At 46.0% G+C, this 13,303-nt stretch overlaps 1 protein-coding gene across 1 annotated transcript; it reads right to left on the bottom strand.

The window, feature by feature from the left end:
* Window positions 1-287: 287 nt before the first annotated feature.
* Window positions 288-12,280, bottom strand: BRI3 (brain protein I3). Its single transcript, XM_064673063.1, has 3 exons — window positions 11,498-12,280; window positions 9,903-10,017; window positions 288-676 (listed from the first exon to the last, which is right to left on the bottom strand). The coding sequence occupies exons 1-3, from the start codon at window positions 12,198-12,200 to the stop codon at window positions 544-546; spliced, it is 951 nt and encodes a 316-aa protein (XP_064529133.1). The 5' UTR covers window positions 12,201-12,280; the 3' UTR covers window positions 288-543.
* Between the last annotated feature and the right edge of the window lie 1,023 nt (window positions 12,281-13,303).

The following is a 13,303-nucleotide window of genomic DNA, read 5'->3' as shown; positions in this document are numbered from 1 at the left end:
CAACACATCTGCATGAAGCAAAACCTTCACTAATTGAAGCAGGGCTCTGACTGTGTGTTATTACCTGTGCCTTCAGAGAGGGGCTGTTAGTCTAGTGGTAGTACAGCTACAAAACTTCCTTCAAATATCTGATGTCCTAAACAAGTACAGCCTTAAACCATGGTTTATCATCAGCATAAAGATTCTGGCAAATATTTGTCCTTCATTGTAGCTAGGATTACTAACTCTGCTTGCAGACTATGTGTTATCAGACACATCAGTCACATACTTAATAATCCAGCCACAAGTTGAGGATTGCAAAAGGAAAAGCAGTTTTATTTAGTTTTCAACAGGTGCCACTAAACATGGAAAACAAGTCAGGTTTTCATGTTTTGCAATGCACATGCTCATAAAAGATTAAGTTTAAATTACATGCAAGAGACTAAATTTCTTCACACTTTACAAAACAGGTCTGAAGCAAATAACATGATTGTACATGACATTTACATTAGAAAGAGTACGCTAACAGTTGTAGCTTCCATAAGCCCGGCCACGTTCATCCCCTCAGCCAAAAGCTGCCCCACAATTAGGGCATCTTCTCTGCCTCAGTGCAAGGCAGAACAGAATCCCAATTGGAAAGAATACAATGGCACACAAAACACCAAGACAGGTGAAGGTGTCCTCCAACACGCCAACCCTGCAAAAAGGGAAAACAGACTCAGTCAAGGACAAACACCAAGTTTGGCCCCCAGTCACCACTTTGTGATTTGGCAGTCACTGAGAACCACACCATTTTACAGAGCAAGATAAAGTATAAGGTTTGGGGTTTGTTCCTAGTTTCTACTTCCAAAAACTGATGTCCCTTTAGAACTGTAGGAAAACCAACTACTGATGTCACCTGCCTTCAGCTGAGTCCCAGCTCCATGACCACCCTACATGAGAAATTCTGTTGCATCAACAGCAGAAATTTAGAAAGGAGTCAGGGACTGAAACTGAAGTGCTGTATCTGAGCATCCCCCAAAATGAAGACAAACAGTAAAACCAGAGTATTCAGACTTCAGAAATTTGTGCAGTTTTGCTAAACAGAAAAAATTTGCAGTCTAGCAAAACACTCCAACAAGATGTATCCTCTTAGATTCCCTGGTACAGTGAAAAGTCAACACAAACAGACCTGAGAGACCCTGAAGTACAGGCCACGAGCAAAGTGCCAAGGCCAACAAGCTGCTGTTTCCCTCCGAGAAGTCACAGACAACTCATTGTAAGTGTAAATAGAGCGAAGGAAGGAAGACACGGGCTCAGAGACCATTTCCTTACAGCAACTGGCTGAAACACAGCAACTTGATTAAACTTCAGAAACATTCACCTTCTCCTCAACCATCAGCAGAAGCCAAAGGCTTCTCAAAGTGCTCTTGATGTTCTGCTGCTTACGCAACTTCACGTTCAGCTTAAGCTTTCCCTCATTTTAATGCACTTTATTTCTGTTTGCAGAATTCTTGTGATAAGAGTCAACTCTGCATCTGGTATAAAGGAACTGTCAGGTACCGTTGATCCCAGCAGTAGCTTTATCTTTTCATGCCCTCAGACAACACTCCTTTAAGACAACAAGTTAGAAAATGTAGATTAATGCTCAAATCACCACATGGACTCCAGTCTTGGTGCACAGGTGTCCCACAGCTCAGTGGTGCAGTCTGTGCTGGTCATTGTGGCTATTCCCACAAACTCAGCATAACATCACTTCTGTTCCCTGCAAGTCAGGCAGTCCCAGAGCTCCAGCTATGGGGCAGGCCCTGTGTCACCAACCAGCCCTTACACCTCTGCTGGCTCCGTGAGCTGTGGGCCTGTGAGGGTCAGAGAGAAAGGCACCACGTCCCCCCAGCACACAAGACATCTCTGCCTCTGCACAAAGTGCTGCCCAGAGGACATGGAGGAGCCCAGGCCAGTTTGCTGGGAAGCCAAAACTCCCCCTTGCCTCAGCATGTGAGTCAGTGACTCACAGCACTTGCCCTGCATCACCTCAGCAAACAGCACTCACAAAACACAGGCACTGGATTTGCACAGCTTGGTCCATATTTCTTTTTTAGGCTGGGCCTGGTGTTCTGCTACAAAGAACTTCAGCCCAGGATTCCCATCAGCCCATCAGAGCAGTGCCTGCTTCCCTACCTCTCTCACCACAGAGCATTCCCCAAAGTGAAATACCAGTGGGGAAAACAGTCAGAAGGGACAGAACTGCTGGGGAAAGAAACATGGAAGGAGTTACTGAAAAATTAGGAACAGAATAGCAGGCACTGTCACTACTAGAAAACAGGCAAACATCATAGTAAACTTTTCCCACATAATATGGAATATTAATGCTTCATCCAGATCACTGTATACAGCTTTGGTCCTAATTAAAAAAAAAAAAAAAAAAGAATGTGGATTAATAAGAGTCAAAAGAAAAGAAAAACATGAAAAAAAATGTAGCTCCCATCAACTTAACCTTGCTACCCAACTCTCAACTCCTAATCCCAAATCAGTCGTTATATCATTAGCCAGTGCCAGGACACATCAAAATCTGCTTGCTAGGTCAAGTTCAGAGCACACTAACCCAAGAGGAGATGCTTTTATTAGACTGACTTTTAAAGCAGAGCTGAAGAGCCTCACATTAAACCTTCCAGAGATTTCCCACTAGCTGCCTACCTGAGCACATCACTAGGTATGATGGGGATTATGTAGCATGGCTTAAGGCTCACAGGAAAGCTTTAGCAAAACTCCTTTGCTGTACAACCTCTTTACCTAGGCTGTATCTGCACAGTTAAATTGTAAAATTACATTGCAAGTGACCCTCAAAATTAGACTGCAATTAAAGAATGGAGTCAGCAAACAAGGCTCTCATACCATCGCCTTCATTCGCTGGGGAAAAGACGTGCTACTGGAAGTGCCATCTCCTGGGAAGGCTCTGGTGCTAGGGCTGGAATGCAAAGGGATTCAGGACTGTTGAGAGAGCCAGGGCAAAAAAGATCCTGTAGCGTTCAGCCAGAACTGTCCAGCCTGGATGCAGCAGCTGAATTCGGCCATTTGTCCTTGTGGAAACGCACGAAATGCTGAGCACCCTCAGACCAAACAAAAACCAGCAGCAGAAGCTTAGGAGGTGAGGCCTCTCCTTTTCCAATGCCCACAGGTTAACCCAGTAGCACAACATATGTACAGAGGCTCAGACACACTCTGGATGCTTCTGAGTAATTCAAGATTCAGCAGCTTTCCCTACTACACAGCTCTATCCAAGAAAGGCAAAGCCCCTTTTCCAGGCATTTCAGTGCCATCACAAATAACACTCCTTTGGATGCTCACTAAGTGCAGGACACAGCACGTTACAGCTGTTGTATTTCCTGCCTTGCTTTGCTGTCACACCAATGCCATTTTTTCCTCTCACACACATTGAGCATTCCCCTCCTGCAGGCATTGTTTGCTACTGTTTTGAAATCTTTTCCTTGTCTCTTAATTCCATATTCAGTTCCTGCCCTGAAGCCTACATTTGTTACAAGTAAGCCAGTGTGTCTAGTTAAGGGTATAAGCAGCCAACTGATGTGACCCTACAGAATAAACACACTAATTAAACACTAGAGGGGGATCAATCAGGGTACTTCTGGTCAGCCCTGAGCAGCCATGACCATGGCCTAACCCATTCCAGTGAACCTTCTTAATCAGCTTGCAAGGCCCAAGTCCATTGGTCAGCACATGCCCCTGACACTTAAAATAGAATTTATTTTAAACTCCCTTCCCCCTAAACAGTTATTCAGAAGCGTTTTGTGGTCAAGCAAAATGCCAAGTAAAAATAAAAAAAATTGCCACCCATATTCAACACCAGATCCAGGGAAAAGGCCCAGGGAGGGACAAAGCAAAGCATAGGCAGCACTGCTGGGTCAGCATTGGAGCCAGAGCAGGGCTAGCCCAGCCCAGGATCAGACCAAGGCAGCTCCAAGGGACACTCACTGGGAGCTGATCAGAGCTGTACTTGCATGACCCCCACAACATACTTGTTGTTTCAGAGCCAGTTCCTGTCACATCTACAACAGAGACATTACTACTGCAGCATTAGCTACACAAACTCTTCTTGGCTTCTGTTGATTTGTGTCACCACCTAATTTTAGATGAACACTTACCCAATCACTGCTTAGCCAGTTACTAAATTTAAAAGGAGAAAAAAATACTTTTTATCAGGGAAACTATGAATATTTTAGTTTTTACCTGAGCTACAGAGTGATTAGAGACTCCATATTCAAACTGTAGATTCACTAATGTAACCAAATATAAATTTTCTTCTACAGCATAAACCACATAAAAGCTGATTATAACTGCACCACTCCCTCTCTAAAAATAAAGTGGAAAGGTTTATTTATACTGCAAGCAGTATCTTGCATTTAAGCTATAACTGCAGCAGCCAACTCCATATAGTAAGGTCAATTATTCCCACTGACAAGTATTTAAAACCAAATTGGTTTTCAGACAACTCTCTTTTTCAAATTAAGTCTTAAAACATTAAAATCTTAAGTCAAATGCTCAGGATCAGAGGGTCAATAATGAAATCTGTGAACACAGCACTGGTATGATTTAACATAAGCATTTTTAGACTTATCACTACATCACAGTGGATTACACTTGGAATTTTCAAATCAGTATCCCATCTCCTCCCACTAAGGTTGGTTGAGTTTCAAACTTTAGATTTCAATAGGAACATCAGACCAGAGACTTTGGAAGCTACACACTAAACCTTTAATTGTGAACATGCAAACAAAACCAGACAGCTTTTCTTTATCATCTCCTGGCCAATGCAACAGCAGCAACTAGGTTAAATATGTTTAAATCTCACCTCCAAGCAGCAGAAGAAAAAGAATTGACAATTATATGTGCAACTACTGAGTAAGCAATACTTCACAGTTTTAATTTCCATTAAAAGAAGAGAGGTGTCAGCTCCTCCAGCCTCAGCCTGATGGCATCTTGAATGGTTGTTGATCCATATTCACAGAAAGGACCCCAAATCTCTACACAGACATGGTTTGCCCTCCTCAACACAAGCTGTACATACATGTAAATGCAATTATCCTTAAAAGTCACCTTCAAGTAAGAGACACAACAGCATTTGCAGATTTATCTGAATTTCCTTAAGTTTTAGGCCCATTTCCCATACAGAGGGCTGGCTGCAGAGCCAGAGCAGTTCTGGCACTGGGAACAGCCTGTGTCTAGCTGTTGTCTTTCTTGAAATGCCTCCAAATCACCAGCCTTCTCTAATGCAGGAGCACCACTGCTTTAATTCCAGTTCTGAGAACACACTAATTAGGAGAAAAGCCTCATGGCTTCACACCAATGTCCAGCCTCACAAACAAGGCTCAGCACAGCACTTAGAATTCCCTCACGGTGGAGGTCTCTCAGGATGAGCTCGACTGAGCCCTGGTGTGGCTTTTCCTCCCTGGTCTGCATGCACAGCCACATCACTACCACCTCTGGTCACCAACAAACAGGGCCAGTTTCCTACTCTCTCCCAGAACAACTCATTGCTACAAAGAAATCCTAATTATCACAATACAGGCAAGTATTCTCCAACACAAATGGTGACATTAATAAAAAAAATACGTGCTGTAACTCAGGCCCACTGACAGGCTGGGCAATAGGGACCACACTGTCATTTTTATACAGTCCCATTAGGGAATATATTCCTGCTGTGTCTTATTAATCACAAAGTCTCACCAAAAAAAAGTGTTTTGATTATTGTCCACAAATTGGGTCACATCAGTAGAACAAAATTCCTCAGAAGCAGCCAGAGCTATGGTGTCCTCATCTGGGACCCTGGTACAGGCTCACCCCTCCTCTCCACAAGGCTTAGGGAGAAACCTCCTGCTAAGCAGCTGCTGTCAGGCTGGGGGGGAAGTGAGAGCTCTCCTAGGCAGAAATTCCAAACAGCTCTGCGGGATCAAGGCTCTGTCCTTCCCAATCACGTGTGTGAGCCAGGGCTGGATTTCCCACCCCAACTGCTCCAGCCTCCAAACCACAGCAGAGCAGGGGTGGACACCCTGGCACAGCACACACCTACCTGTGGTACCTTTTCTTTTTTTAATTCTTTTCATATTTAACCAGTACAGGTTATGAAATTATATTAAGAATATTTACATAAAGTTTAAATATTGTAGTTGTGAATAACTACAGAAAACCTGTATCCTGAGCAGCCTCTTATCAAACCCCATACAGCATTTGTGACTGAAATAATGGAAGTAAAACCAAAAAATTAAATTTTGAAGAACCTGATCAGCTAAGTGCAATTTTTCCCAGAGTCTATTCCCTCAGGAGACATGCATTTAATTGAAGAAAACAAAATTTCAACCAAAACCTGACAACTTACTGCTTTGTCAAGTCAAGCAAAAAAAGCCCAAATTAAAAAAAAAAAAAAAACAAAAATAAAACACTGTAGCAGGGAGAATGCTTTAAGAGATGTGAGAATAAATACAGTTTTAATCAAACTTGTCTCATCTTCCAGACCTAGAGGAAGTTTCAGTGTTAGAACTTGGGACCCACTACAGTGCTTCTCCAGCAGATGTTCTGTGTTTGTCAGAAGTGAAAGCTGCCACAATGCAGCAGCGTGATGTCCTTTCCCTCACCCTTTCTCCCAAGCAACAGAATATTATTAAATAGGAAAATAAAAATCCAGTGGAGCCCATCATAAGATCTCTCCTAGATTTTGAAGAAACTGGCTTTTGCAACCATCAGATCAAGAGAATGTTTTCACAATTTTTAAAGGGATCTTTCTTCTGTTAAGTAACAGGAAAGCAAACATTCCTGTGCAGTTAGTTCTACCCAACAACGGAAGATGGTGAAAGAGAAAATGAAAGTGAGCCCAAGAGAAGCAGCCAGGCTGCATTCTCCAAGCTAAAAAGACAATTACACAGCTGGACCTCTAAAGTCAGTGTGTCTGTAGTGACTCAATCTGTACTTGGGAACATGAAATAGTTTAAAAGCAGGACCTGGCTGATACTTAGACATCAACTAGAAGAACAAAGCTGACAAGATTCTGCAACTCAGTTTAATTCTCTGTACATCAGGGTTGGGAGTAGAACGCTGAGACAACAGGACTACAACCACCCAAAACATTCTAATAATGTAAGGAAGGATGGAACACACATTAATACTGAGGTCTGTAATTAGGAAGCAACACTGACCAATTAGGAATGAGCATGATCTGACTAAAAAATAGCTCTAAGCAAGAGGTACAGCTTGCAAGACAAGAGTCACCCCTTAGATGGCAAGAAAGCTTGAGAGAGACGGGAAAGAATGCAATTACCACAGGCATAGTACTGACTTGGGAGTTACTTCTGGAGATACTTTGTCCTTTTTATGTACCTTTTATTACTAAATACCATAAATAAAGCCTAAAGATCAACAGTGCTCTAGCCAGCTTACTAATCCCAAGATCACTTATGGTTGCAATAAAGCAGACACCAACCCAAATAACTGTATTTCTCCTCAACATCATATATTTTAAGTGGGAAATGGTTCTTATTTCAACTAGCAACATTAATACATGCTGTAGTGCAAAAGACTGCTTTATATTTCTGATGGCAGAAATCCTCTTGACGGTCTTAAAAGTAACATGACAACTGAACTGGCAGTTTATTAATTATGTTTTCTATGCACCATTAACAGCTTTTTATCTTTTTCAATGCAATGTGCAGCTACACTCTTTCTTCATAAAATAGGTTTCCAGGGCAAGGAAATGAACTAGAACTGTGTTTAAGGTCTTGAGAAGTCAAAGAGGATTAAGAGTGCTTTTTCTAAGAGAAGCAGCCAGGATAACCTTTCAGAACGTGAATCCTGGCCCTTTGGGTTCCCATGAATATTTCCAATATTACGTTTCCCACCCAACCTCCCTGTCCTTTCTGTTGAAGTACCAGACTACCAGTTCCATAATGACTCAAAAGATAAGCGATTTGAGATTTTTCCCTCCTACCTTGACACTTGAATCTTGTTCTAAAGGCAAGTAGGAACAAACACTGTAACACTGCAAAGGAGACTATGACACCACTACGAGATACAGCTACTTGTCCTCAGGATTCCCTGAGCCAGAGTATTTCCCAGGTACTACGGTTTAAGCAGTGCAGTATTGTGCCTCACAGTAATCACTATGTCAGAGTTCTCCTCACAACTTTTTTTTTTCACAGCCTAAAACAAAAACTGAGGATCCAAGAGTAAACTAGGTTTTGTAGAGCATATTTTGCTGTAGGACAGAGTGCACAGTGGGTACTTCCAGCAGAGCAGGTCTAATGACTTAAGAAAACAATTCAGATAGCTCATTTTCCCAAATTCGTCTGAAGTTATATATTATATTTGCAAATGATTGTTTCAAAAGTCTCTCCTAGACTATCCCAGGATAACTTCCAGGGGTAAAAAAAAAAAAAAAAAAGAATAGCAGCAAGAGCCTACCAATCTGAAGTTACTGCAAAGACCCATTCCACAGTAAAATGTTTTGAGCTGTACTGGGTTCAGGGCCACAAGACCTGTATAACACACTGCCTGCCTCTTACCAAGCAGCACATGACATCTGTCCTGTCTTCTGGCTGAGCTACAGCATCAGCATGTTAATGTTATCACTCAGGTGGCAGGATCTACCACATCCTCTGAACAGCTCAGCACTTACTTTCCCTCACTGTTTAAAACACACACCTTCTAGATCAATAGCTCTGGCTGGTACAGGTTTTTCAGCCTGAACTAGTGGCATTTCAGTGTTCTTACACAGCACCACAAGATCCTTCCGATTCAAATCCACCTTTGAAGGGAAGGACTGACTCTCAAACACCAACTCCAACAGCACCAAAAGACACCCGGGGGCCAGCCTGTGCCATAGAACCACACTCATCACACGGCAGTCTGGGATCACTTCAGCTATTCAGGCAGCTCTGTCTCCTACACGTTTGGAAAGGAAAGCAAAGGCTCAGACCTGCAGGACACCAAATGCCTCTTTGCCAGATGCCCCAAGGGTAACTCCCATACACTTTAACAGAGGGAGTGAGGCTGCATTTGAGTCAGAGCTGGCACAGCAGTGCCTGAGCTGCACCAGCAGAAATCCCTCTGCCCTCACCCATGACCTAATATCCTGGGAAGAGAACTGAGAAGTGAAAAGGACTACAGCTGACTTACAGCACTAGCGTGGAAACTGGGTGTCTTCTTCCTTTTTCTATGGCTATGATCTCCCAGAGGGAAGTTGTTCTCTTGCTGCAACTCTAAACAACAGCTGACCACTACTTCTGGTTTTTAGCACTGCATCAGACTAACACTTTTAGTCAGGTCTACAAAGCTCCCTGTTCTTTTGCAATCAAAGGACTCTTAGAGATCTTTCAAAGCCTTAAGACACTGATGTTCTCAGCATATACTGACAATTACCCTGCCTGGTTTTGCACAGTCTGGAGGTTGGGAATGGGGCTGCACACCACAAGTTCTTCCACAAGACTGCCAGAAAACCAGAATTGACTATGGTCAAAGATTACAGAAAGTTGCACAATAAAGTCATGTTACTCACCATCACCAGGCATAAACACATCAGAAGGGACTTCCTGTCATCCTCTCCCCCATGAACTGACCCTTTACATCTGCTCCTGAAGTGCCTTTTCATTAAAAGTACTGCTTACAGATCTTCTTCCATCATAAAGAACAGACTCATGGTTTTATATGAAGTGTCTTGTATTATTTATAGCAGTTGTCACAAGCCCATCAGGACAAGCTCATACTACATAAACCAAAGCACTCCACTGCTAAATCTTGGTGGCTTTTCAATTAACTCTATTGTAGTACACACACACACAGAAAGAAAAACTATTGAAAACCAAGGAACCATGTGGATACCTCTAACTCAAAAAATAAAAACCCAAGACTGAGTTTATGTCTCAACTCAAGAGCCATTTTACCTGCAGGCAGGACAGCCACCAACTACTACCACAGAAGTGGTGGTAGCAGGCTGTTGAATAATGGTGTACGTGCTCGAATAGTTGGGCTGTGATGTCGGTGGAGGAACAGCATACCCTAAAATAAGAAAAAAAAACTCAATCACCACAGGTAAGGCACAAAGAACAACGATAATTAAAAAGTATGACAACAAAATGCAGAAAACAATAAACAGAAATGTAGTTTTGCTTGAGCACTTTAAGCTCTATCAAAATTAGAGCTGGAACACCTGGCACATTTAATAGTAAAGCCACTTCATAAACCCAAGTATCCAGCACAATTTAACCATCTCAAAGGGACACCCAGCTAATCATTAACTTCAAGAATTTGTTTCAATGCTGTTGAGTGCCAGGAAAAAGCAGTTTAAACAATGACCACAGCTTTCACTTCTGAATATTATGTATCAAGTATGGCCCACTCCAGCGGACAAGGAGTCGAAACAATGTATCTTCCTCTAGTTTCGAGCTTAAATTCCAATGCTCAGTTTATAACTGGAGAGGTAGGAGTGATAGGATGCAAGTAGAGAGGAAGCAGGATGCATAGCACAATAAAATCCCCCCCAACTTTCAGAAAGCTCATGTTGTTAGGTACAGAATGAGTCACGTTAACAGCTGTAGTTAGAAGACACGGGCCTTCAACTACTGCATTAACATTAAAAACTTTAAATTAAAAAAAAAGAAAGCTTTTTAAAGGGATGGTTAGATGTATGCGCTGTAATCAACACAGCCAAAGTACACTTTGCCCAAGTATGAACCATTTTGAGCTTCTTTCACAGGGCACAGTTCTGATTTTCTTGAATCAAGTTACACGTCTGTAAAGTCCTGCAACCTCACTACTAAAACTGAAAATAATCAGTAAGACCCATATTGTAGGAAAATAAGCTGCAACTTATTAGGAGGAAAATCAATCTACGGCCTCAAGCTTCAGCCCATGCTTGATGACTGGGGTCTGTGTCTGCTATGTAATTTTTATAACTTTTGAAGCATTCCTCTTTGAGAGGCTACTTCTTTCTTTGAGAGGTGTTAGTTCAGCTAACAGAAGTACTGCGTCTATTCACCTGCTGAAGTCCCTCCAAGACTATTGAAATGTATCAGGAAAAAAACAAACATTAACCAGAGTACAGCGAAGTGCACGCAAAGAAAACTCCAAGTTTGGGGTCTGTTTTAGTCTTAGGGCCATTGTTCCGAGGCAGAAAACCCGCGCAATGTGAGCGATGCTCCCAAACCCCACCGGTATTTTGGGGAGAGAACACAAACACAAACCTCGGGGGCACCGAGGGAAGGAGGGAAGAGGGAGATGGCGCTGGGAAACACCTGGATCGCTGCGCGCCCGCCTCCCTGTGCGCCGGCTTCAAGCGGGAGAGCCGAGACACCCCCCGCGCCCCGCTGTGCCGGGGGAGCCGCTCGGGAGTTCCCCGGCGTTGCTCCAGAGCCCGCGGGGCACCCCCGGGGGCATGGAGGGCTCTGCAGAGCCGGCCCCCGGCCCAGCGAAGGGCGAGCACCCCGGGACCCCCCAAGCCCTCCGAGTCCGCCCTCCCCCGCCTCCTCCTCTGACCCACCTGCGGCGGGCGCGGTGCCCGGGTAGGGGTACGGCGGGGGCGGCTGGAAGCCGGGCTGCGGGGCGGGGATGGCGCCGTAGTTGCCGTGCCCGTAGTCGTATCCCGGCGCGCCCGGCGGCGCGGCGGGGCTGTAGGCGGGCGGCCGCTCCTGCAGCAGCGGCTTGCTGTCCATGCTGGGCCGGCGGCGCTGCCTCGTTCCCCGCGGACGGGAGGGGGGGGTGCCCGGCAGAGGAAGCGGCGCCGCCCGCCCCGCCCCGCCCGGGGGCGCCGGAGCTCGGGGGTGGGGGGGGCGGCGGCGGCGGCGTGAGGGGCCCGCGCGGAGGGGGGGGCGGGAGCGCGCGGGGAGCGCGGGGCGGGAGCGGCGGCCCCGGTGCTGCGCTCGCGCCCGGTCACGAGGCCGCCGCGGCCCCACGTGACGCCGCCGCTCCCCGGGCGGTGACTCCGCCGGGCGGGCGGCGCAGGGAACCCGCCGCCTTAAAGGGGCCGCGCCCCGCAGCGCCCCGCACCGACGGCCCCAGCTCCGCACCGACAGCCCCCAACCCTGCACCGACAGCCCCGCACCGACGGCCCCAGCTCCGCACCGACAGCCCCCAACCCTGCACCGACAGCCCCGCACTGACGGCCCCCGGCCCCGCACCGACGCGGCCGTAAAATCTCTAAGGGAACGCGCGCTTTTGAAGAAATATTCTCGTACGTCCGACATCGTAATAAGAGGAATGCTGCCTTCTGAAACTCACAAATTGAGTCTTAGGGGGTTTCTTTTTAAGAGCCGATTTTAAGCATCACCGGCAATCCCCGGCCCCCCACCGACAGCCCCGCACGCTCTGCTCCGCTCAGCAGGGCCGTGAACGAGCTGCCCTCGCTGCGAGGCTCCCGCAGGCTGTGGACAGGTTGGTGCCCGGCCCGGGGCCGGCCCGCTGTTCTTTCATGAAGATGACGGGCTTCTAACACACTCACTCAGCCCCTGCGTTCTTTCACGTGCCCTCTCCCCGAATTGCAATCCTGCACCATGTGTTCGGGGATGACCCTGCTGAAGCAGGGTGGTTGGACCAGACTGTGGCCCTTCCAACCCGACCCGTTCCGTGGTTCTGTGAAATGCAATCTCTGCTGGAAGCCGCAGCCTGAAGAGGGTGAGGATGAGGCTCATTAGCTGCTCAGTCCCCACGAACAGTTCAGTCGGCTGCAGCTGGAGGGGCGGCACGGCCTGGGGAGACCCTGAGACCGTCACCAAAAAAAGGCATCAATTCTGCACCTGTGACAACCCCAAGAGCCACTTTGAGTCCAACAGCAGCCAAGGGACTGAGCTCTAGGAAGGGTTGAGGGAAAGCTGCAAAGGTTGAGGGAGTGTCAGTGTGTCCATGTGTGTGCATATATACTCACAATATAGATAGATCCTCTGTGTGTTTACATCTACATGGAACACACAATTTGAGGAAAAAAGCAAAATTCTGCAGGAATAGTGCTGTGATCTGTGGTGACTTCTGTAAGCTCTTCCATCTGCATCAGGAAGAGCTACACTTGGGTGTTAATGGAGAGCCCTGGGGGTGGTGGCACAGAGTAGGAATGTCGTACAAAGAGGGAAAAGAGATTGAGGAAGAAGCAGGAGAAAAGTCACATGGTTCAAAGAAACACCAAAGGAAAAAACACTACAGGGAGGAAGAGGAAAGCAAGGGGGATGTTGCTTTCTCCCGTACAGCGAACTAGAGGAATGAGTTCAATGGCACTTTCACCACACTCAGCTGCTTCTGAAACCCAGGATCTCCATGGTTGGACAGCCCAGGCCAGATGCTGTAAAGATCTTAAGTG

This window comes from Pseudopipra pipra, chromosome 16, assembly GCF_036250125.1.
Source record: "Pseudopipra pipra isolate bDixPip1 chromosome 16, bDixPip1.hap1, whole genome shotgun sequence".
NCBI lineage: Eukaryota > Metazoa > Chordata > Aves > Passeriformes > Pipridae > Pseudopipra > Pseudopipra pipra.
This window is presented reverse-complemented; position numbering and strand designations above follow the sequence as displayed.